At 48.2% G+C, this 23,801-nt stretch overlaps 1 protein-coding gene across 1 annotated transcript; it reads right to left on the bottom strand.

Annotated features, from left to right (window-relative positions):
- Positions 1 to 4,170: 4,170 nt before the first annotated feature.
- On the bottom strand, positions 4,171 to 23,765 carry SLC35E1 (solute carrier family 35 member E1). The gene is made up of 6 exons (XM_036095355.2): positions 23,294 to 23,765; positions 22,826 to 22,896; positions 20,595 to 20,732; positions 19,245 to 19,370; positions 7,720 to 7,965; positions 4,171 to 7,285 (listed from the first exon to the last, which is right to left on the bottom strand). Exons 1-6 carry the CDS (start codon positions 23,706 to 23,708, stop codon positions 7,055 to 7,057), a joined length of 1,227 nt encoding a protein of 408 aa, XP_035951248.1. The 5' UTR covers positions 23,709 to 23,765; the 3' UTR covers positions 4,171 to 7,054.
- Positions 23,766 to 23,801: the final 36 nt, after the last annotated feature.

Here is a 23,801-nt window from a genome sequence, read left to right as displayed (position 1 = left end):
CTTACGGCCGTCGCCGGGAAACCGCGGAAGTGAGGGCAGAAGGCCGGCGGGAAGAAGCCGCGCGAGGCCGGGCGCGCGGTAGGGGCTAGCGATGCGCACGCGCAGGGGCTTTCCCGCGCTTGCGCGGGGTGGGCCGATGTCGCGCTACGCCCGGGAACGGCTGGAACGGCGCAGACTACCGTTAGCCACGGCCGCGGCGTCCTCCCTGCCTCGCGTCGTAGACGGAGGGCCTGGCAGGCCGCGTTCTCCGCTGGACCAGGGCTCTGGGGAGTTCCTCCCCGCGGGGCTGCGGTGAGAAGACTACGAGGTGAGGTGCGTCCGGAGAGGCTCCCGGGCCGCGACGCCGGGAAGTAGAACCGGGAGGCGACGGGCGTGGAGGGGATGGAACTAGGCTATTGAGGTTCCCAAGATCCTCCCGCTCAGTTTCTTTCGCTCGACCCAACGCTTTGGTAAGGAAGACTTTGGGGCGGGGGACCTCTCCACCCCTGTCGGCCTCACCCTGCGTCCCCCTTGGGGCTCGCCGGGCTTCGGTGCAGTCATTTGAGACGCGTGGAATGAGCGCCCACGACCTGCGGGTGCCCGGCCTTCTAGACTGCGCGCCCAGAGCGCACGGCGCGCCTTCCTCAGAGATGCAGTCACATTGCTTCTCAAATGACTAAGCGAACGTGTGCTCGTGCTGGGGAAAGAGAACGATGGCGAACCGCAGTAAATGTTAGCATAGACTGGACATCCCCGTAATCCGACCTTCCTGAGAGTGCCATTGTTAACACTTGGTTGGCTATACCTCCCTCTTTTTTCTACGCAAATAAATGTCCATATATTTCAGATACATTTTTTCTTCTTTTTTTGGCTCCAAACTTACTCATTTGACGCTTATGGATTGCCTCCTATGCAAGATAATGCCTTAGGCCGGGAATTGACACACTTATTCTGTAAAGGGCCAGATAGCAAATATTTAGGCCATGTGGGCCAAGAGGCAAAATTGAGTGTATCATGTAGGTACTTACATAGCTGAAGAGAAAAATACCCTTAATATTTTTATTGGTGGCATTCAAAATCTAATAAGTAGTTTTTAAAATACAGGTCTTCTAAGGAGAAGAACGGAATGCTTTTTTGCGGTTCTAAGTTGGTCTTTCCTGTCATTAATTGATTGCAAATGTTCACTAGTAAAGACTATTCTCGGTTCACAGAAAAGCAGGCGGGGTGTGGTTTGTGATGGAGTTGGGCCTGAACTCTGCTCTCCTGAGCCTGTAGTCTTGGGTGGGGGGTGGAGACCTGTAAATCAGTAAACAAATACATCATTACAACGGTGTTAAGGAAAACAGGTTTTTGATAAGGGAGGAGGGTGGGGTCTGCCCCTGGGAAGTGAGGTTTGCACTGAGATCCTAATCAGGAGCAAGCTACGTGATACTCCAGGCAAAGGGAACGTGTGGGATTGGTCTGTTTAGTATAAAGCTCAGTAATTTGGATAGTGTGGGTATTTTTCCATGCCAGTAAAGATCTATATCGGGGTTTTAATTTGTGATCTGCCTTGGGTGGAATTCAGAGATAGCACACTGTTGTACCTGTATGTATTTTCGTGAGTTAAAGATACATGGCATTTTTCAGATTCTTAATAGGATCTGTGAGCCAAAACGGGTTAATGAATCTGTGTGGCCATTTTTAATGACTGCATAGGACAGTGTGGTGTGGATGTACAGTAATTCATCGAAGCCAGACTCTGTGGAGTTTCTGGGGTTGGTTCCATTTTTAGGCCGCTACTAGAAGAGTCTTAGTGTAGGATGTGCACATTTAATACTGATAATACTCAACTGTCTCTTCAAAAGATTGTAGACTCGTGACCACTTCATATATTCATGTCTTAATGTTTAAAACACCATTTATCTGAGACAAAACACCATTTATCTGAGACTGAACATTTAAGCATCATGTGGCCTCACCCAGACTCGTTTCAGTGGGCCAAATTAGAATCCACTGGTCCGAAGAAAGCAGTAGAGTTGCCAAAAGTAGAGGCTGCTGCACAGATGGTCTCCAAGAACCTGGAAACACAACTCTTAAGGAAACAAGTAAAATATACTCTCCTGGATGGGATGAACTTGCTGAAGTTCAAGAGGCAAAATGGAAAGAAGTTAAAGCCATATGCATTCCCGCTTTGATCTGCAAACATGCTGTGAGAAATTTATCCCAAATCAGAAGTATGGGCTGCACTGTGCATGGCAAAGTTATCCCATAAAATGGTGTTTAAATGTGCAGCAATAGGGGTTGGATAATTACAGTGTATCCCTTTAGTAGATTACTACAATATCATGTACACAGACACACAAAGTCAAGAGAGAGTATTTAATAAGGGGAAATGTTTTTGGCACATTTTTTATAGCAGATTATAAAATAATATGCATATGCCAGTTGTGAAAAAAATGTGTATATATCTTCAGGGGCAACTGCTGTGTCCAGTCTTTCGTGTGTCTTTTCAGAAATAAACTGTATTCACAAGCACATTTATATAGCAATATATTGGAAATTGTTCTCTCTATACATAGACCTAATTCTTTTTGATGTCTGTATAGATATGTCTTTTAGCTTTAACAATTACTTTCAAATTTGACAGATAGACAATAGATGTTATTAGAAAAAGTCGTGGGTGACAAGGAACTCCAGGCCCATCCAGACCTCTAGTCTCAATAAAGGCAAAGCTTGGTGTGACTGTAACCTCGTTCCTACAGTAACAGAACCCCCTGTGGTCAACTACCTGAAGGCACGGCAGAAGGAATGATGTGGGAACAGAGAAGGTCCTGTTCCATCCTGGAGCAGCACCATTTCTCGGGCCTGATCACGTCGCCGAGCAAGCCTCTGGTCACACAGGAGTTGCCCTGGGGAGACAAACAGGAGTATTCCCGTCCTTGGAGAGGACACTCCCAGGTATGAGTTGGGACTGGTGTCTGAACCATGGGGCCACACGCAGCGTGAGCTCTTACTCTCTGCAGGAGCAGGCCCTGACTTGTTGGAGCTGCAGGGCAGACTACAAAGCCACCTGGTCGCCCAGACAGGGTGGGGCTCCTTCAGGATCTTAAACCATAGTGGTGTGGCCCAGGCAACTGAAATGAAAGGATACACCTCGGATGGCACTGGCTCATCTTACAAATATATGACAAAGGTGAGGCTAAACAAAACCGCTCACTTTATCTTGGCTGCTTTGCAGGGCAAAGGGCCCTGGCTTGGGGTCAGACACTCCTGGATTCCAGCCTTGCTCCATGGGCCGAGCGGGACCTTATTCCCATTTCCCTCTAGAATGGGGCTAATATCTCAGGTGCTGATGGTTAAATGAGATGTATATAATACCAAGTATGCAGATAAAATATCCTGAGAATCCTAAGTGCAAATCAAAACATTCTGCTCCCCTCTGGACTTCCCTTAGCATTTTTCACATACCTCCAAAATAGCACGTATATACCACTTACTTAGTTACAGATCTCTAAATGAAGCCAAGCGTGCTCTGAGGCTTAGGTATTTCAGTTTCCTGTACTTGAAACATATTAAATGTCAGTAAATGATTGAACAAAAGGATTATGAATTAAGAGGATGTGGGCAGTTGTTTTAGCAGAAACTCCTACCCGTCAACTGCTACTGAAGGAAGTTCTGTTGGGACCTGGTTTCTGAGTCACATGGAGGGGGAAACGGGCTCTGGAGGCAGACTTACTGGGTGAGTCCAGGCAAGTGACACCCCCCCCCCCCCGCCATGAGCCTCGTTTTCAGCTGTAAAATAAGGTTAATAAAGCTTAAACAAAGGGATTATAATGATTGTGAGAACCGCCCCCCCCCCCAGTGTGTTGGGCGTGCAGTAGGTCCTCAGTATTAGCTAGTATTCCTCAGAAACAGGCTTCGTAAGCGTAGCTGCTACACCTTCTTGGGTTTTCCGTGTTAATTCTGTTCAATAAAGGCATGTCATTAACTGCTGAGTTGTGATTCTAGTTTTATTCTACCATGTCATAAATTTACAAACCACACGTCCTAATTTTTGGCTCCGGAAAAAAATAAAAGGTTGCAGTTTACTCTGATGTGAGAATCAAGTTGGTTTGCTCTTTCTATCTATCTCTCATGTCTTGTTGCTGGGCACGCTGAAAACAGGGTCACTCAGAAAGACCCTTACTGACAAATTAAGACCAGTCGTGATTCCCTGGAGACCATCGTTTATTTTTGGTAAATGCCATCAATGAATATACACACAGTATCATTCCCACAAAAGTCTATAGCATTTAAGTCTTAAAAACAGGTGACAGTTGAAAAAAATTCACTATTTTCAGTTCCTTGAATAATTTAATGTTCTGTCCCCTTAAGGCTGTGAGACCTTAAGGTATCTGGGCCTGGTTATGTCCCAGCAATAATAAAGGGCCTGTTCTATAATGTATGCCAAATACACAGCAAAATTCAGAAATCCCAAGTGCTTCTTCACTTCAACATACTTGGCTTCTCTCCTTTGTAAAAGGGGTTTGATTTTCCCTGTAACGAATGACTTAAAGTAAGGTGCTTAAAAAGTCCACACTGAGTCTCAAATAGTGAACAAACACTATTCAGAAATGCCCTCTGAGCCTCAGTTTCCCCTTCTGTAAAATGAAGGAGTTGGGTTCGAGTTAGTATTGCAGGCAAGACCATACCATGGATGGGTAGACTAATTTGCTACCACAAACCCCAGCAGGGAGGAGGGTGAGGGGAACAGAGCTGCAAATGTGAATGTGGGAGTGGGGCGGGGGTGGCGGACCAGGATCAAAGCTGCTGGAAAACTGGCCTTCAGGAGTTCAGTGTCAGCTCTGAACCTTCAAGTCTCAAAAGTATATTTTTGTCTTTTGATCTGATGATTTGGTCTAATATGATTGTCTCATTCATTCCAGTGTATGTACTTGCTGTAGATTTATGTACAGAATTAAATACCCCATTTATTAATTTATAAACCGTAATAAAACCAGTCAGTCATTTCCCCTCACCAGCAGATCTTGCATTGGAAAAGGGAAACAAATTAATATACAAATTTTAGCAACATCAGAAATTTCATTAAACCTGAAAAGACATGTAAATTCATTTTGGAGTTCAATTATCTGTCCAAGGAATCAGTTACTATAATCACAAAGACAACTACTGTAATATCTTTGTGGTGCAAAATTATCCCCATTTGTTGCTATTCCCCAGTGAGAAAAGTTCAGCTACGGACCATAGAGCCTCTGGTGGAGGCACTCAGCAAGCTCTTTTCCCAGATCCCCTTCGGGATTTCTCCTTCCCGTTTTACACAGCAACTGTCTCAAAACTTGGGACCAAAGTAATTATAAAGCAAATGAACGGCACAGGGACCTGAGGCTGGTGGTGCATAAACTCAGGCCAGAAGGGGACCAGGTGACCACTCCAGGAACAGCCCATTCATAAGCTGACAAAGTAACAAAAACCAGGAGTCAATCATAAGCTATGGTACTTCCTCTGACGGGAAAATGCCTCACTCACAGGAGGTAAAGGTGACCCATTGTCCCATCTGCTGCTGCCTCCAAGTGCCTATTCAAGAGGTAGGCACGGTGCTGAAGGAGGAAGGCAGACGTCACCGAAGACCCCACCAGCAGAGCCAGTGGTCCTCTCTGTGAGGGCAGGGTCCCCTTGTGATGCTGGGGAAGTTGGAGACCCTCACCTGAACCTTGGCACATGGGCTACCTGCTGGGGCCATGTAATTTTCCTGATTTGATTTATCCAAACCCAAACCACAGCTTGGTGCTCACCCCTTCTCCCCTTCACCAGGACATGATTCAGATCCTAACGCAAACACCACCAGATCAGGTCATGGAATCAAAGTGCTGTGGTCTTGTCTATTACACAACCTACTGAGATGATGTGCTTGATTCACTCGGCCTTCAGCAGCTGGGGCCATTAGAGAGAAGCTCGAAAACGCTTCATCGCTTCCTACTAAGGCTGAAATGTATCAAGACAGGCATCACCAGTAGGGAGCTTTTCTTGTTTTTAAACATTTTAAGAACAAAAAGGGTTTTCAATCCATAAGCCAGTCCTCCCTCATGCGTCCCCCCTACAGGGGACCGAGGCATAAATACAACTACAAAATATTCCCTAGAAAAATGCAAGATCCTCATGAAATGAACATCTCCCCACCAAACATCCTACTAAGTCATCACAGAAGTGGTGAAGACTCATCAGACAAGACAAAACGAGTATTACAGAAATAGAGCTCGAAACACTGACATGATTTCCTAACGCTCCTTCTGACAGCCTCGCAGTCACTTCCTCCTCGCTATCCCCAGAGAGGAGAGCCGCCCTGCTCCTCTGGCAAGGGAAGCGAGGGCGCAGGAGTGCAACTGCCCTACCTCTGGGTCTGGACACACACCAGCTCTGACCTGCAGGTCAGAGAAGTAGGCTCCAAGAATTCAAGGCTAATTGCAGGAGCTTTTTCTCTTTGGGACATTTGCCAGTAACTGCAAATGGCCATGGGGTTGACCGGAAACTTCGTTCTGGTCCATCTTTGTTGTCGGAGATGCTTTTGAGAAACTGGCGCTCCTCTGCTCCATGCCTGCCTCAGCCCGTCGACCTATCTGAGCAGCGGAATGAAAGAGGCTAGTCTGTCGCTCTCAAGCACCACCCTACAAGTCCCTTCCTTGGCACCCAGGAAACCCTCTGGCCTGCTCGGAGGTCTGCATCCACAGCGATCCGGCCTTTCCGGAGAGTTATCTGGAAATATTATCTGGAAAGCAGAACAGGAACTCTCAAATACATGACTTGGGGAATAAGTCCACAAAGAAAGGTAAAAACCTGGCCAAGATCGCCATACCAACACAGCCCTCAGATGACAGACTCCAGGAAGAAAGGGCCTGGAACACCGGAGCGCGAGGGCAGTGGTCCTTACCGCGGGGCAACGTCCTGCGGCCGCCAGGGGCCTGGGAAGCTGGGGTCTGCCTCCGGTTATGCACCGTCCCCTCGGCCGGGTTGTACATTCACTGGTTGTCCGAAGTTTCTGGTACTGCTAGGGAGTGGGGGGAAGGAGTCCCACAATGGTACCGCCCTGCCCTCTAGACTACACGTCATAACGGTTCAAACTGTAGGAGTTTGGGTAGCTCTGCCGGCTGTACTGGAAGTGATCTGTCAAGATGTTGTTGCGACCGTACTGATAGTCCTCGTGCTGGGGAAAGAGGATGCCATTGTGGGGCTTTTCCAGGGGGCTCCGATGGTGCTCCTTACTGCTCAGGTCCCCCGTGGTGACGGGGAGGAGGTGCTTCCGGGCTTGCTGATTGGCATCGTACTTGGTCTGCAAGGTCAAGAGAGCAGTGAGACAGTTGGCTCCTTCCCCGGGGCCCGTGCACAGGGCAGAGGCGAGCAATTCGCAGCCGAGCAGCCCTTCGAGACCCACTGAAGCACTGACCCAGGCAGGCCTCGGGCATGGCTGGCCCTCCCTGTTAGCCACCCGTGTCTTTGCACGGGACCAAACAGAGCCTTCTCGAGACAGTGAAATCCCTGACAAAGCCTCCGTGGACCCAAGAGCCACGAGCCACGGCTGGAGTGTGACATGGGAAAAGGAAGGCCGGGCCGGGTAGGGCCACATCACCATAAACCAGTCTGTGACAAAGCTGGAGCTGTGGCCCCAGCCTCTTAGCTCCTGCTGAGGTCCCTTTCTTCTCCCCCTACCACCTCTTGGTGCCTCCCTGGGCCTCGAGGGGACAGCCTCCCCCACCCCAGACTCACTTTGTTGTACAGAAAGACCCCCAGGATGGCTGTCATCATGCCTAGGACGTTGGTGCTGGTGACTGGGTTTTGCAGCATGATCAGGGACACCGTGATGACCATGATTCTCTTGGTGGCATTGGCGACAGAGTAGCTCAGAGGGCTGATGAGGTTGAGGATACTGAAGGCGATGACATTCTGGGCGAAGTTACAGAAGCCGCTGACAGCCAGGAGCAGAAGCGTCCAGGGCCACTGGGACACATAGGTCTGTAGAGACAGGGAAGCAAGAACAGCGCTGGGGTCACATGCCGGCCCTGGCGGAGGTGGTGCAGGGGCGCAGAGGGGCTGACTGGGGTCAGTGCCGGTGGGGAGAAGACCCGGCTGTGTGATGGGTAGTAACCGGTGCTTGATCCGCAAAACCTCTGACTGCCACGACACGGCACGCGTGGCACAATGCCAATGACAGCTTCATTCCTCCTGAGGATGAGGAGGCTCAAGAGGTGAAGGCAGGGTGCCCAAAGTGGGTAGAGCATGATGTGAACTGAAGCTTCCCTTGTCCCTAACAGCGAGGACTGGGAGCTCTGGGGTTAGCAGAGCAAGGTCTGCTTACTGGACGCTGTCTCAGTCCAGTCGAGCTGCTAGAACAAAATACCACAGCCTGGTGGGGGGGGGGACACTTATAAACAATAGATATTTATTTCTCACAGTTCTGGAAGCTGGGAAGTCCAAGATCAAGGAGACTCAGTGTCTGGTGTGAGCTTCCCGGTTCATAGGCAGGGTCCGCTCACTGTGCCTTCTGTGGTGGAAGGGGTGAGAGAGCTCACTGGGGTCTCCTTTTATAAGGACACCAGTCCTCTTTGACGAGGGCTCCACCCTTAGGGCCTCCCAAAGGCCCCACCTCCTAATACCATCATCAACATAGAAATTTGGGCGGGGGGGGGGGGCGAGGGGAGAAACAAAAACATTCTGCAGCAGACATAATGCCTTCTTACAAGATGGGGAGGCCCTGGGGAGGCAGTCCCCGGGGGAGTATGCAAAGAACCTGGTAATACAAGAGCCCTGGGCTAGGGGCCAGAAGCCCTGGGTCTGCCCTGTCACTGGGACACCCCTCCCACCCCCACCCAAGCCACTTGACCTTTCAGATCACACTTTCTTCCCCTATGCAACAGAAGAGACTGAGCCCTGCTGAGCCCGCACAATGCTGCTGCTGGGAGGATCAAAAGGGATCTCTGCTGTGAAAGTGCTTTAAAACAACCCCAACCCAAACGCCAGGAGATGTTATCAAAACTTTAGTAACCATCTGACCCTCACCGGAATGAAGCATTCAGATTAAGGGGGCCCAGAAGTTAAGAACCCACAAGTAGCAGACTTCCTGACCACAGAACACCTACCCCCCACCCCCCACCCCCCACCCCCACCCCCCCGCCCAAGAGCCTGGGCTGATCCCAGAACAGGAAGCAGGCAACAGTCAGGTGGGTGCTGCCCTGGCCAGGCGGCCGGGGATGCCCAGCACTGAACATTTATGGACATCTGTTCAGGGCTGGGTACCAGAAGGCATGCGGCACCACTCCCATGCCTCCCCAGCTCCCACAGTCCCACCTCACTACCAGTCCTGGGGAACCAAGAGGCTGCTTTAGGGCCGGGCTGCCAGGCCAGTGGAACGACCTCAGGAGACAGTACACCAGACACGGACAGCTCCAGCGTCTGTCCTAGTCTGGAGTGCTGGGACAATCCCCGTGGCCTTGCGCTCTGAGGACAGAGCAGCCTCAAGACCCAGTGTGGCTCAGTTGCGGAAGCAAAGCCACAGCTGCTCGGTGGCACCTGCTTTTTGCATCCCAATTCTCAGGCTGCATTGGTATTAGCCCCAGGAGGACACAGCTGGGTCCCTTCAGAAAGGTGGCATTTAGTGGCCCTGCCAGGATGGGAGCTGGAAGTTTTCAAATGGCTGCCTGATCCACCTCCGCCACTCTCTGAGACAGAAGGATCACCAAGTCCTCTCAGAGGAGAGCAAGATACACTTAGGTGACCTGCTCAAGGCCACCCTGACTTTTGCCCCTACTTGGGATAACAGCCTCTGTAAGGCACGTGAGCCCACCAGCATGCTTTTGTGGTGAGCTGGCCTGTCCTCTCAGTCTTTCCCTGAGGTGACCGGTATGGACTTAGAAGCTATTTTTACGAACCAGCAGCTTGCATAGATATCTATCTTTCAGAAGAGGAACCCAGCCAATCCAGCTTTTTTTTTTTTTTTTAATTGACTTGGAATAAAGTTGTGTTTCTTCCTCACAGTGCATAATTCCATGTGTTTTAACACATGCGCTGATTCACGCAGCCAGCACAATCGGGACTCAGAAGCGCTCCGTCGTCACCCCAAAACATTCCCCTAGCCTTCTTTGTATGAATCCGCTCCCCCAATCCAAGCAACTACTGATGTGTTCTCCTTCACTCTAGTTTTGTCTTTTTTTTATTCCATTCTATTCTATTTTAGTAGGCTCCACGCCCAGTGTGGAGCTCAATGCAGAGCTTGAACTCACAACCCTGAGATCAAACCTGAGCTGACATCGAGAGTCAGATGCTTAACCAACTGAGCCACCCAGGAGCCCCTAGGCTTGTCTTTTAGAGATTGGCCTACAAGTGAATTGACACAGAACGGAACCTTCTCGGATGGGCTTCTTTCACTCAGCAATAATGCCTCCGCCATCCATCCAAGTTGTCATAAGGAATAATAGCTGATGACTTTTTTTTATTGCCAAGTGATGTTCCACTGTATGAATGTACTACAGTTGGGTTTTTTGTTGTTGTTGTTTTGTTTTTTTTTCCACTCACTTGTTGAAGGACACTTGGGTTGTGTCCAGTTTTTGGTGGTCATGAGGTCATGAGCAGAGTTGTTATGAACATTTGTGTATAGGCTTTTGTGGGAACCTGAGTTTCACTTTTCTAAAATTAACACCCAGAAGTGAGATTGCTGGGTCATACGGGTAAGTGTGTTTAACTTCAGAAGAAACTCCCAAATGTTTTCTAGAGTGGTTGTACCATTTTGTATTCGCTCCAACAATATATAAGAATTCTAGCTGTGCCTTATCCTTAACATGATATTGTATTTTTTTTTTACTGTAGCCATTCTAATAGGTATGAAGTGGTACCTCATCATGTTTTTGTTCCTTCTAGTGACTAATGATGTTGAACATATTTCACTTGCCTATTTATATACCACTTGGACAATCTCAATGGGAAAAAAGTCTGTTTAAGTCTTTTGCCCCTTTTTAAGTAAGTTGTTTTCTTACTACTGAGTTTTGAGAATTCTTTACATACTCAGAACGCAAGTCCTCTATCATATGTAAACATTTTCTCCCTGTTGGTAGCCTGTCTTTTCTTTCACTTAGTAGTGTCTTCACAGACCAAAAGTTTTAAAATTTTGATGAAACTCCATTTATCAATTTTTTCTTTATGGACTTTGCTTTTGGTATAATGTTTAAGAACTAATTCCAAGTCATAAAGATCTTTTTTTTTTTTTTAAAGATTTTATTTATTTATTTGTCAGAGAGAGAGCACAAGCAGGGGGGAGCAGCAGGCAGAGGGAGAAGCAGGCTCCCCGCTGAGCAAGGAGCCCGAGGCGGGACTCAATTCCAGGAACCTGGGATCATGACTTGAACTGAACGCAGACGCCCAACTGACTGAGCCACCCAGGCATCCCTCTCCTGTTTTGTTTGTTTGTTTTTTTCCTAAAGGTTATTATTTTAGCTCTTTAAAAAAATTTTTTTAAGTAGGCTCCACACCCAGCGTGGAGCCCACTGTGGGGCTTGAACTCACAACCCTGAGGATCAAGACCTGAGCTGAGATCCAGAGTCGGATGCTCAACCTACTGAGCCATCCAGGCGACCCTATCATGTTTGCTCTTACATTTAAGTCTAGAATGCACTATGAGTTAAGTTTTGTATAATGTGTGAGGTCTAAGTCAAGGCTCAGATTTTTGCATATCGATGTCTAATTGTTCTAACACCGTTTGTTAAAGAGACTTACCCTTTCTCCTTTGATTGCCTTTGAACCTCTGTCAAAAATCAATTATGCAGATTTGTGTGTGTTTAGTTGCACACAATTCGGCTCCACTGATTTCTATGTCTCTCCCTTCACCAGTATCTGTTCCTTTATGCTAAGTCTTAAAATTAAGTAATGTGATTCCTCCAAGTTTATTCTTTCTCAGACTTATTACGACTGTTCCAGTTTGCTTGTCTATGTAAATTTTCCAATCAGCTTTTCTATGTTAAAAAAATGTAATATGTATCTATCTACACACACACACACACACACACACACACACACACACACGCAGAGGCATACCTTAGCGATATTGCAGGTTTGGTTCCAGACCACTGCAATAAAGGAAATATTGCAATAAAGCAAGTCAAGTGAATTTTTTTGTTTCTCAGTGCATATTTGAGTTATGCTTACACTATACTGTCGTCTATTAAATGCACAATAGCATTATGTCTTAAAAAATGTGCACGCCTTAATTAAATCTATAGAACTTTATTACTCAAAAATGCTAACCATCATCTGAGCTCTCAGCGAGTCATAATCACTGATCACCATGACAAATACAATAATAATTAAGAAGTTTGAAAGATTTGCGAGAACTACTAAAACACAACACAGAGACACAAAGTGAGCAAATGGTGTTGGAAAAAACGGCACCAATAGATTTCTTTGATGCAGGGTTGGCACAAACCTTCAATTTGTAAAAAAAATGTAGTATCTGTGAAGTGTGATAAAGCTAAGCACAATAAAACAAAGTATACCTGTATAGACGACCGTATCTCAATTTTTTTCATCACCTTTTCCAAGGAAAAAAGTTAAATTCAAGCAATTATTTGTAATTAAATTAATGCTAAAGATTTTGTTGGTTAGAGAAGATTTTATTTCTTCCTTTCAAATCTATTTCCTTTATTTCTTTTTCTTGTCCTATTGCACTGGCCAGGATGGCAAGTATAATGTGGAATAGGCATATTGAGAGTGAACATCCTGAACTTATTCCTGAATTTAGCAGTAAAGCCTCCAGTCTTTCATCATTATGATGTTAGCTATAAATACCTTTGATTAGGTTGAAAGAGTTCCCTTCTATTTCTAGTTTGTTGACTTTTTTTTCATGAATGTTGGATTTTGTTGAATGCCTTTTCTGCATCAGTTGATATATGTAATTTTTCTGTTAGACTGTTACAGATTACATTGACTTTCAAATATTGAATTAGCCTTGCATTCTTGATTTAAGTCCCATTTTGTCATAGTGTATTATGCTTTTTATACATTGCTAGTATTTTTATTTTATTTTATTTTAAGATTTTATTTAGTTATTTGACAGAGAGAGACACAGTGGGAGAGGGAACACAAGCAGGGGGAGTGGGAGAGGGAGAAGCAGGCTTCCCGCCGAGCAGGGAGCCCAATGCGGAGCTTGATCCCAGGACCCTGGGATCATGACCTGAGCCAAAGGCAGACGCTTAATGACTGAGCCACCCAGGCGCCCCACTAGTATTTTGTTAATGACTTTTGCCTCATTGACTGTGAGGAATACTGGTTTGTTGTATGGCCCAAAGTGTTCCCTTGTCTTCTGTTTTCTTTTTCTTTTTTTTTTTTAAGTAGGTATTTTTTTTTTTTTTTAAGATTTTATTTTTTTGACAGAGAGAGAGGAACACAAGCAGGGGGAGTGGGAGAGGGAGAAGCAGGCTTCCCGTGGAGCAGGGAGCCCGATGTGGGCTTGATCCCAGGACCCTGGGATCATGACTCCAGCAGGTGACTGAGCCACCCAGGTGCCCCTCATCTTCTGTTTTCTACAGGAAACTGTATAGAATTGGTATTTATTTTTCCTTAAGTGTTTGGTAGAATTTGCCAGTAAAACCATCTAGGCCTGATGATTTCTTTTTAGAAGGTTTTAAACTATGAATTCCATTTCCTTAATAGCTATGGGACTACTTAGGTTTACCTATTTCATCTTGGGTGGGTGAGTTTTGGTAGTCTGTGGTTTATGAAGAATTGGTCTATTTCATCTATGTTGTTGAATTTATGTATATAGAGTTGTCAGTAGTGTTTTCATCATTTTAATGTCTGTGAAGTCTATAGTGATATTCCCTCTCTCACTCCTGATATTTGTAATGTCTTCTCCTTCTCCTCTTTTTTTTTTTTTTTGGTCAGTTTTGCCTCAGTTGAAAATATTTTCTATTTCCCTTGAAGCTTCCTCTTTGGCCCGTGGATTATTTAGAAATATGTTGCTTCATTTCCAAATGTTTGGAGATTTTCCTGTTACCTTTCTGTTATTGTGGTCTGAGTATATACTTAGTATGTTTTCAGATCTTTTGTTAAAGTTCGTTTTATGACACAGAACATGGTCTATCTTGGTGAATGTTCATGAATACTGAAAAAAATGACTATTATGCTATTGTTGATAGGATGTTCTATAAATGTCAGTGAAATAGATATCCAGTTGCTTGATGATATTCCGTTCTTTATTCTTGCTGATTTTTTATAATTCTGTTGGTTCTGGAGATTCTATTTTGCTGGATATAAAATTATGTGTTAATAGTTTCAGTACTCTAAAAATGTTATTTCACCTCTTTCTGGTGTTCATGGTTTCTTTCTTTTTTTTTAAAGATTTTATTTATTTATTTGACAGAGAGAGACGCAGTGAGAGAGGGAACACAAGCAGGGGGAATGGGAGAGGGAGAAGCAGGCCTCCCGCGGAGCAGGGAGCCCGACACGGGGCTCGATCCCAGGACCCCGGGATCATGACCTGAGCCAAAGGCAGACGCTTAACGACTAAGCCACCCAGGCGCCTCTCTTTCTTTTTTTTTAATTAAAGATTTATTTATTTCAGAGAGAGAGCAAGCAAGCAGGGGGAGGGGCAGAGAGAGAGAATCCTGAAGCAGACTCCTCACCGAGTGCAGAGCCCAACACAGGACTCAGTCCTAGGACCCTGAGATCACGACCTGAGCCGAAACCAAGAATAGGCTGCCCAGCCTATTGTGCCATCCAGGTGCCCCTGGTGTTCATGGTTTCTAATGAGAAATCCAGTCATTCAAACTGCTGTTCTCCTATAACTAATGCATGATTTTTCTCTGACTGCTTCCAGATTTTTTGCTCGTTTGTGTTTTAATCTTTTTTCTCTCTGTGGATCAAACTGGATAATTTCTCTTGATCTATCTTCAAGTTATTGACTTTCCTCTGTCATCTCCATTCTCCTATTGAGTCCATCCAGTGACTTTTTGTTACTGTTTCTAAATTTACAAAATTTCCATTTGTTTCTATTTTTCATTCTTCCCATTTGTTTTAAGAGTATTCACCCTTGGGGCGCCTGGGTGGCTCAGTTGTTAAGCATCTGCCTTCGGCTCAGGTCATGATCCCAGGTCCTGGGATTGAGCCCCGCATTGGGTTCCTTGCTCTGCAGGAAGCCTGCTTCTCCTTCTTCCACTCCCCCTGCTTGTGTTCCCTCTCTCGCCGAGTCTCTTGCTGTCAAATAAATAAATAAAATCTTAAAAAAAAAAAAAAAAAAAAAAGAGTATTCACCCTTACCTCTTTTTTAAAAAAAGTTTTTTAAAGATTTTTATTTATTTGAGAGAGAGTGAGAGCAATCACGAGTAGGGGTAAGGGTAGAGAGAGAAGCAGACTCAATCCCAGGACTCTGGGATCATGACATTAGCCGAAGGCAGACGCTTAACCGACTGAGCCACCCATGCGCCCTCACCCTTACCTCTTGGGACAATATTATAATCGTTGCTTTCAAGTCTTTGTTCAATAATTCCAACATCTGTGTCATTTAAGTGTTGGCATCTGTTATCTTCTCCTACAAGACTTGAAATATTCACAGTTCTTCATATGCCAAGTAATTTTGGATTATACCCTGGACATTTAGAATATAATGTTATAAGACTGTAGCTCTTAATTTAAATCCTTTATGGAATGTTGATATTTTGTTGTAGTAGACTCAGTTGGGTTTAGACTACAAGCTTGACCAGCCTTCTGTGGGTTGGAGTTCCACTGTGAGTTCTGTTTTCAAAGACTTTCTGGTGGTATGTGGCTCCATCCTGAGTGTGCACTACCCAGTGGTCAGTCTAGGTTCGGGGCAGTAGTCTACCCCATAGTTCAGTTTCAAAGACTTTGGTATGCTATTAGGATGAGATCCTCATATGTGCAGCCCACGGGTGAGCCTAGGACTTTAGGATGTTTTCTGAGGTCACTTTCCCAAGTTCCTCCCTCTCCATGAGTACCTCGGTACCTGCCATTTCCTAGAGTTCTCCTTTTCAGTCCTCTAATCAGAGAGCTGGGGCTTAATTACCCCCCTCTGCTGTGTCCTTCCTACAACTGCACCTCCACTTGGGACCAAGCAGTGGGCGGATAAAAAGAGAAAAGTACTCAGTGGGGACTAATCCCACTCTCTGACCGCAGAGGGAGGTTGCCCTCACTCAGCACCTCAGGTGCTGTGGGACCCTGCTGCCACCACCACCACAGCATTGCCAGGGGCCTGGGACACAAGAGAACCAAGAAACAAAAATTATAGAAATCCCCAACAGGGCATTTCCCCTACTCTGAGTGTCAGGAATCCCCTTTCCCATTCCCTGATCCAGAAGGAGAGGGTTTCTGGCTCTGTCTCACCCAGTGCCCACTTCTGCATTTTGGGCTGCGTCAAGTCCAGGTGGGACACATAGGAGGCAAAAGAGAGGCAAACTGACTGCTGACTCAGCACCACTCCGAAATCTTGTCTTCCACCCCAGCCTGTCCGCTGCCCTTTACTTTCCAGTTCTCAAATAGCTGCTTTACTCATCCTGTCCAAGCTTTAAAACCGGGCCACCTGCTCCAGAGTCTAGTGATCCCCGCCCGGCTTCAGCCAGGCCGTCAGCAGAGGGGCTGCCTGTGTGCAGGAACTACCCACTGGAGCCTCTGATTCTTGGTAATGTGGCGCATCATCCTCTAGGAGATGCTCTCCTATCTGATCCTTCCCCCTACCACTATAAAGCACAGGACTGGGAGAGTTTAGCTAAATCACCTGGCATCTGTGTGGGAGACATGGGGCAGAGAGGAGGAGCCCAGAGAGATGGGCACCCTGCCTTCAGACTGCAGCACCGTCAAACAGTGCGTGCTCCTACGGCTACTATTAGAGCGTAGAAGGGCCCCATGAAGGTAAAAAGTATCTATGGCCTCAAGAAAGGAAACAGGTTACTAAAGGTATTCCAAAGAAGGTAATCACTAGAATAAAACTAAAAAATGTCCTAAATACAAATAAAAACAAAGTGCCCAGAGCACACCCTGTAGGTACGTATTTGTGTGCATGTATTCATATAGACGCCAAGGAGCTGTAACATAGGATGGAATAAGAGAACTGACACCAAAGCTATCAGCAATATTCTGCAGTCAGTAAAAAGAATGGGAAAGACCTAAATATAAATATGTTAATAGGGAGTGATCCCCAGAAAATGTCTGAGGGAAAATAGCAAGGTGCTCTTTTCTATCTAAAAAGTTACTTTTTGTGTAAGGAGCAGAAAGGTAGGAATATATACAGATTTGCTTACACTTGCCAAAAGAAACACTGAAACCAAGAGCATAAAAATGACTACCTATCGGGGAGGGACAAGAAAGGGGGGAGGTGACAGGGACTGAAGCCAGACTGACAAACTTCCTCATATCAGCTGGCTTTGAAATATAAAGGTCTGACAAATTCGGTGTGGAAAAGAAAAGCAATGCCTAAAAATGGAAAATAAATGGAATGAAAAGAACCCAACTGGGCAAGTTGGTGATACAGGCACACTGTGAAAACAATTATTTCCGTTGCCCTTAGAACAGAGCATTCCAGGGGCGCCTGGGTGGCACAGTCATTGAAGCATCCAACTCTGGATTTCAACTCGGGTCATGATCTCAGGGTCCTGGGACCGAGCCCCGAGTCAGGCTCCGCCGGGCTCAGCGTGGAGTCGGCCTGGGATTCTCCGTCTCCCTCTGCCCCTCCCCCTGCTCGTGCTCTCTATCTTCCTCCAAAATTTAAAAAAAAAAAAAGAGAGAACACAGTATTCCAATTGTACATCTTTAGTGGAACATGTCCTAAGGACAAATAGAGCAGCAAAGAAACCTTAAACTTCTCTCAGTATCCTACCCGCACTTGTCCCATGGGGATTCTCACTCTGCAGTGATTATGCGTGTGTTCAGTAGAATCCCGTACGTGAATAGTTGGGGTAGGATAAACAAAGAACGAATGTGGCAAGGAACCAGGTGTACCAGAGAAGATATAAATTTAAAAATCACAGCAGTTGTAAGTCCTGTAATGTTAAACTGGCATCGGAATGAATTGGTGTGAACTCTCCCCTCTGCCCCAATAGGACTTTCCTAGCTTGTCACCGCAAAGACTCAGAAGCAAGGCCAACCCCACAGCGGTGAGCACACACGGCGCTCAGGCTGTGTCTCCGGACAGCACTCTCTATTACAAGCAACCCGGGTTTCTGAAGGAGTGGATGACTACAGGTCTGGGACAGGAGAGGCGCAAGATAGGAAAGAACATCCTGCTGGACCAAAAGCTACCGAAGGCTGACCTGTGCTGTCGAAAAGACAGGGAGCCAATGGGAAGGACGCCATTGACCTGGACAGGATAATCTGAATATGAAAAGAGTAAGATATGCAACTGACACAGGAGTCCACAATGATATTGGAAAAAAAAAATAGAAGGACCCTCCTTCACCCTTCCCCCCCCTACAAACCAATCCCCCCCCCACCGACAACTCACTAGTTAACATTTGCAGTAAGCTAGAACTTCTCTCTGAAAATTGGTAATTGAAAAAAAAAGAGAAGCACTGAACTTTCATATACTTCAAGGTAACAAACGAGTCCTGGTCGACGCTGGAAAGTTCTTTGCAGAAAACTTACAGCTGATGAATACAGAAAAGAAGTAAGAACAGAGCCAGTCTCCCCAGCTGGAGCCTGGAGATAATGTGCACTACGCCTACAGGTGGTGCTGAGGATTGCAGAACGAAGTCAAGAACTCCGTCAGGCCTTACTGAGCCCTCATACACATTTACTCCCCTCTCTGTAACTCAGGCTTGGAAAAACCACACGCACCTTCTCCTCATCACTGTCACACTGCGTGTGAGTTTCTAGTGCGTTGTCTGGAGGCTGGCCCTGCAGGTGGTGGGAAGATTCTCTTTCCTGTGCTCGGAGAGCCAAGGATCCGTCCACAGTAACGGGAGTATGGGCAGAGAGGACACCAAGAAAGGGATCCAGCAACGCAAGTGCAGTGTGGACAAGTCGAAGTGAGACCTGAACCAGACTGTCAGGACAGGAGTCGCCCACGCTGGCATTTCTCAGCAGCTGTCGACACCTGAGACCTAGCCTGCTAGAGGAGGAAATGCAAAGGAAGCCGACTTCCTTGACTGCATGAGAAATGAGTCATGACAAAGCTGAGTGTTAAAGGGCTGGCTGCCGGGGCCCCAGATGTCCCAAAGTCAACACAGGTGTAACTCCCCGACAAAGCAACCAATCTGGAACTAATCAAGACAAGGGTGTGTTCACCGCGCTGGCCAACTCACCAGGTCGCTGCTGACCAGGAAAGCTGAAAGGTCCACCAGGACCCACGTGGGGATCATAAAGAAGACAGCGTGGCAGCCCAAGATGTTCAGGAGCCGGAGATGGTGGATCCGTGAATCTCTCAATACCTAAAGAGAGAAAAACCTTCTTAAAGGCCAGTTGAAACTCTTAAGTGGCAAGAAGGGCTCCAGTTATCCAGGTCCCAAACACAGTGACTGTACATGAGCCCTGACATCCGATCTTGACCACCAAACCTACAAGTGCACCTGCAATGAGACAAAAATGCCCCAGACAAATAATGAAGGACTGAGAAATGAAAAAAACCAGCAACACTCAGTCCTGGTGAAGCTGCAGTGAAACAGGCACTCTGAAATCCCGCTGGTTTACGTCTACATTGGCATACAGCTGTTCGAGAATACAACCAGGCCAAGTGTATCAGGAGCCGTAAGTATCTCATACACTCCGACCAAAGAACGGTAAGCCTATGTAGGGAAATAACTTGACAGACAGGAAAACGTTATGCACAGAGATGTTCATTACTGCATTACTTATTTTTTTTTTTGAAAGATTTTATTTATTTGAAAGACAGAGTGAGAGAGAGAAAAGGAGGAGTTGGGAGGGGCAGAGAGAGAGGGAGAGAAGCAGACTTCCCGTGGAGCAGGGAGCCCAGATGCGGGGCTCGATCCCAGGACTCCGGGATCATGACCCGAGCCGAAGGCAGACGCTTCACCGACTGAGCCACCCAGGCGTCCCCCCCCCCCACGCCCCGTTACTGCATTACGTATGAGGAAGAGTTGGAAACAGTCTGCCCTACAGTAGGGAAACTGACTGCATTGACTGTGGTGTCAGAAAAGAGTGTGCATTACAGGATTTAGAGCAGTATTTTTTAAAGATATGGGAGAATGTTATAAATAGTAAATGAACAAAGCAAAATTTTGAACTGTATAATATTACAACTCTAGAAACTGTGCGAAAAAGACCCCTAGCATTAATAGCAGTTCTCTTTAAGGGACACTACTGTGACTTTACTCAGCACGGGACCACCTGGGCAGGGGGCCGGTCTCTACTATTACGCATCTCCTGCACCCACTCTGGTGCCTGACAACATAGTAGGTGCTCAGGAAGTTTTCTGATTTTGGGGGGAGGGGGGCCTTTCTCTATTTTTTCACACTGAGCATATGCTAATTTTATAATAGGAAACAAACTCTTGAAAAAAATGAAACAACAAATACAAAACCAGTAGAAGGGCACCAGGATTTTTTTCTCGTTCCAACACCACAGAAATCCCTATTGACCACTCTCTCATCCGTGCCACCCCCCAATCAGACATTTCCCAGATGGTGCCCAAATACCTTTTTGGAGAAAATATTCTGAAGCGAGAAGCACAGTGTGGCAGCGAGGGCACTGATGAGCCCCCACATGTCGAAGGACAGCTCGGTGACGGTGGCCAGCAGGACGCCGCTGATGATGGGGATGAGTGACAGGTACACCTGCGGGAGGAGGGCAGGAGGGGCTGAGGGCCGGAGTTGAGCCAGGCTGCCCGACACAGATGCGTGGAGGAAAGCCTCAGCTGCTCTCCCCTCCCTCAGCAAAGGGACCCCACCTACCCCCTGGTCAACAGTGTTAGCTGTGGCAGCGATGCTGGAGGGGCGCAGGGGTGGGGCAGGTGGGGCAGAGTCCCTGGGGGCAGGGCTGTGTCACTGTGCGCAGCCCCACTCCCTTCACAGTCACTTCTCAGGGCCACAAACGGGGGCTGGCCCTAACAGCTCCATCCAGCTGCTGCCACCAACACACCAAAGTCTAAAACCCCGATCGTCCGAGAGGCTGGCCAGGGCCGGTCTCTTCCAACAGGCAGTTACCCTTGGCTGGGACACTCCCTGTATGCCTTTTCTGGCTAGAGACCTCCTTCCCCTCTCAGGTCTCAGTTCACAGACCAGGAGAACTTTCACCTCCCCCCGCAAGACCCCGTCAGGTCCCTGTGCTGTGTGTTCTGGGGCGGTGTTCTCCACCCACTAAAAGGGCCCATCTGCGTCCCTGTGCTCTTTTAGGGCAGGTCCTTGTTCACTGCTCTGTCCTGTGGCGGTGCACTGGCTGAAGGAAGAGTGAGTGCCGTGACAAGAGGCTTTCTAGAAGGTCCAAGCTTTCCAAGGCCTAGTGTATGCAATGGTTCCTGAGCTCGGGCGGCTAAATGGCTCCAAACTTCCAGAGAAATAGGATCCATTTTTGACATCTAGCTTTTCTGACTCCCAGCTCACCCTCCTCCTACAAAGGACACTTTAAAGCACTGCAGAAATTTTAGGAGGGGTTGGCGAGGCCTCTCATCCAACCCTGGAGGAAAAAGCAAGGGCTCTGGACTGGAGAGGGGGGGCTCAATTCTAGCTCCCCCACTACTGGCTGTGGGCCTCAGGCACTTGACTTACCCCTTATGTCCCATTTCTTCAGCTGAGATCAAGAATGACAATTACCTACCTGCCTTATCTGTCTCATAGGGTGGTCCATACATATTCTGCCTTTATCATTAGTCTTTGCCTAGGCCATTCCTCAGTCCCTCCTCACTAAGGTGCTGGCTCCTTGCCCAAGCTGGGTACAATGTCCTATACAACGGGGAAACCTGATAACATGATGTGATATCGAGTGATGAAGCTGCACACCTCCGGGGCAACTCCGACCCAGGGAGACAAGTCACACCTGACATCACCCTGGGGGTGGGCTACAGAGCACACCCAGGTCTTGCAGAGAAAAAGACAGACTGAAACAAAAAATCAGCCAGAGGTGGCCCAATTTCCATAAGCCGATCCAGGGCAACGCCACTCTGGGTTACATAAAATACAGGATGCCAGAAACCAACCACGTAAAAAAGAAGTGCTCTGTCCAGCATGAAATGGATTCCAGCTGGGACAACAGCAGTCCCACTTCCACTTAAGGACACGGAGCAAGGCTATCTCTGGCTGAAGCCACGGCTTCTCTCGCCCCAAGCCAGGAAATACCCTGGCTTGGCATCTTGAACAGACTCTGGATTGTGCCCAAAGCATCTTCCTTATGCAGTCCTAGACTCTGCGCGTTGCTTTTACTTCCATTCCCAGACACAATTCCTGGTGATTTTTATTTCGAAGACTTTGCTGGATTTTGCCAAAATCAGACTGTTTTGACTGGCAATCTCACTTCTGACCCCAAAAGTCCCCAACCTGACTGCTGTCACTTGCAAAGAAGTGAAACTTTGTCAGAGTTCCAGCAAGGCGTCAGATGTTCTATCCCTAGTCCCCCTGGAGGGGCACGTGGTGCCTGGTCATGATGGGACCAAGTCACTGCCTATCAGCAACCACACGAAGGGAATCAAAACACGAAGGAAAGTTGGACCTGAGAGGGACAGGAGCGTACCCGAGACCACAGACCAGAAGCAACTCAGGGACACACACCAGTGCCTCCAAAGCGATTACAGAACATTAGCAGTAAAAGGCCACCAGAAGCCTCTAAGCTGACTTCCTGATTTGAGAGGAAGCCAGGAGCCTGGACCGCGTCACCAGCTGGGCACCAGCCAGGAAGCCCTTGGGGCCCCCACCTGCCCAAAACCCTCCTGGGTTACCTTGGTGCTCTGCTTCTCCTTCATGATGATCCGGGACAGGAGAACCACCCAGATGGGCATGGTGGCCTTGACTGCAAAGAGAGGCAAGGGGCTCTCAGGGAGCCGCCCCAGTCCCCGAACCCACCCTGGGACCCTGTCCCAACTCCACTAGTGCGATGGGAGGGCTTGGCAGCCCTTCCATCCTCCTCAGCCCTTCTGCGGGGCCTCCCCCCAACCCAACAGTTGTGATTCGCCCTGCTCAGCTCCCAGCTCTCTTTTTCAGCCACTTCCCTCCCCAAAACCCTTGTGCGAGTCCCCCCCCACCCCACCCCCCCCGCTAAAAGCCTTGTTGGCCCCCAGCGCCTTCCTGACAGAAGTTGACTTCTCAGGCCGTCGGGCCGCAACCCGGCCAGCGTACTCCTATCCAAGCGCCGAAACCCCGGCTGGCGCGTCCGGGCCGCCGCCCCCCAGGCCGGCCGCGGCACCCACCGGTGTGCGCGTAGGACACTGGCACCTTCCAGATGCTGACGTGCGCTGACACGGACGCGAAGTACTTGCCGAACGCGAGTGGCAGCACGTAGCGCGGGTAGAAGCGCGGCGGCAGCAGCGGGCCGGGAGACGGATGCGGCCCGGGCCCAGGGCCTGAGACTGGGGGCGCGGGGGGCACGCGCCAGGCGCGCAGCAGCGGCGGGAGCCCCGCGCACAGCGCCAGGATGTGGCACAGAGACACGGTCACGGGGAACGGGAAGGCGCTCAGGATCACCTTGTTGACCACGTTACCACCCGCGCTCAGCGCGTACCACAGCAGGCACAGCGCCGCCACCCGCGCGCCCTCGCGCGCCCCGCTGCCGCCGCCCGCCGCTCCCGGGCCCCCCGCGCCCGCACCCACTGCCGCCGCCGCCATCCTGCCCGAGCGGCCACCTCTTCCCGCCCGTCCGACGGCCCGACGCCGGGCGGGGGCGGGGCCGAGTAGGGGCGGGCGCGCCGGCCAACGCCG

This window comes from Halichoerus grypus, chromosome 1 (genome assembly GCF_964656455.1).
Source record: "Halichoerus grypus chromosome 1, mHalGry1.hap1.1, whole genome shotgun sequence".
Lineage (NCBI taxonomy): Eukaryota > Metazoa > Chordata > Mammalia > Carnivora > Phocidae > Halichoerus > Halichoerus grypus.
The sequence above is the reverse complement of the archived record's forward strand: the minus strand, read 5'-3'. Positions and strand labels throughout refer to the sequence as shown.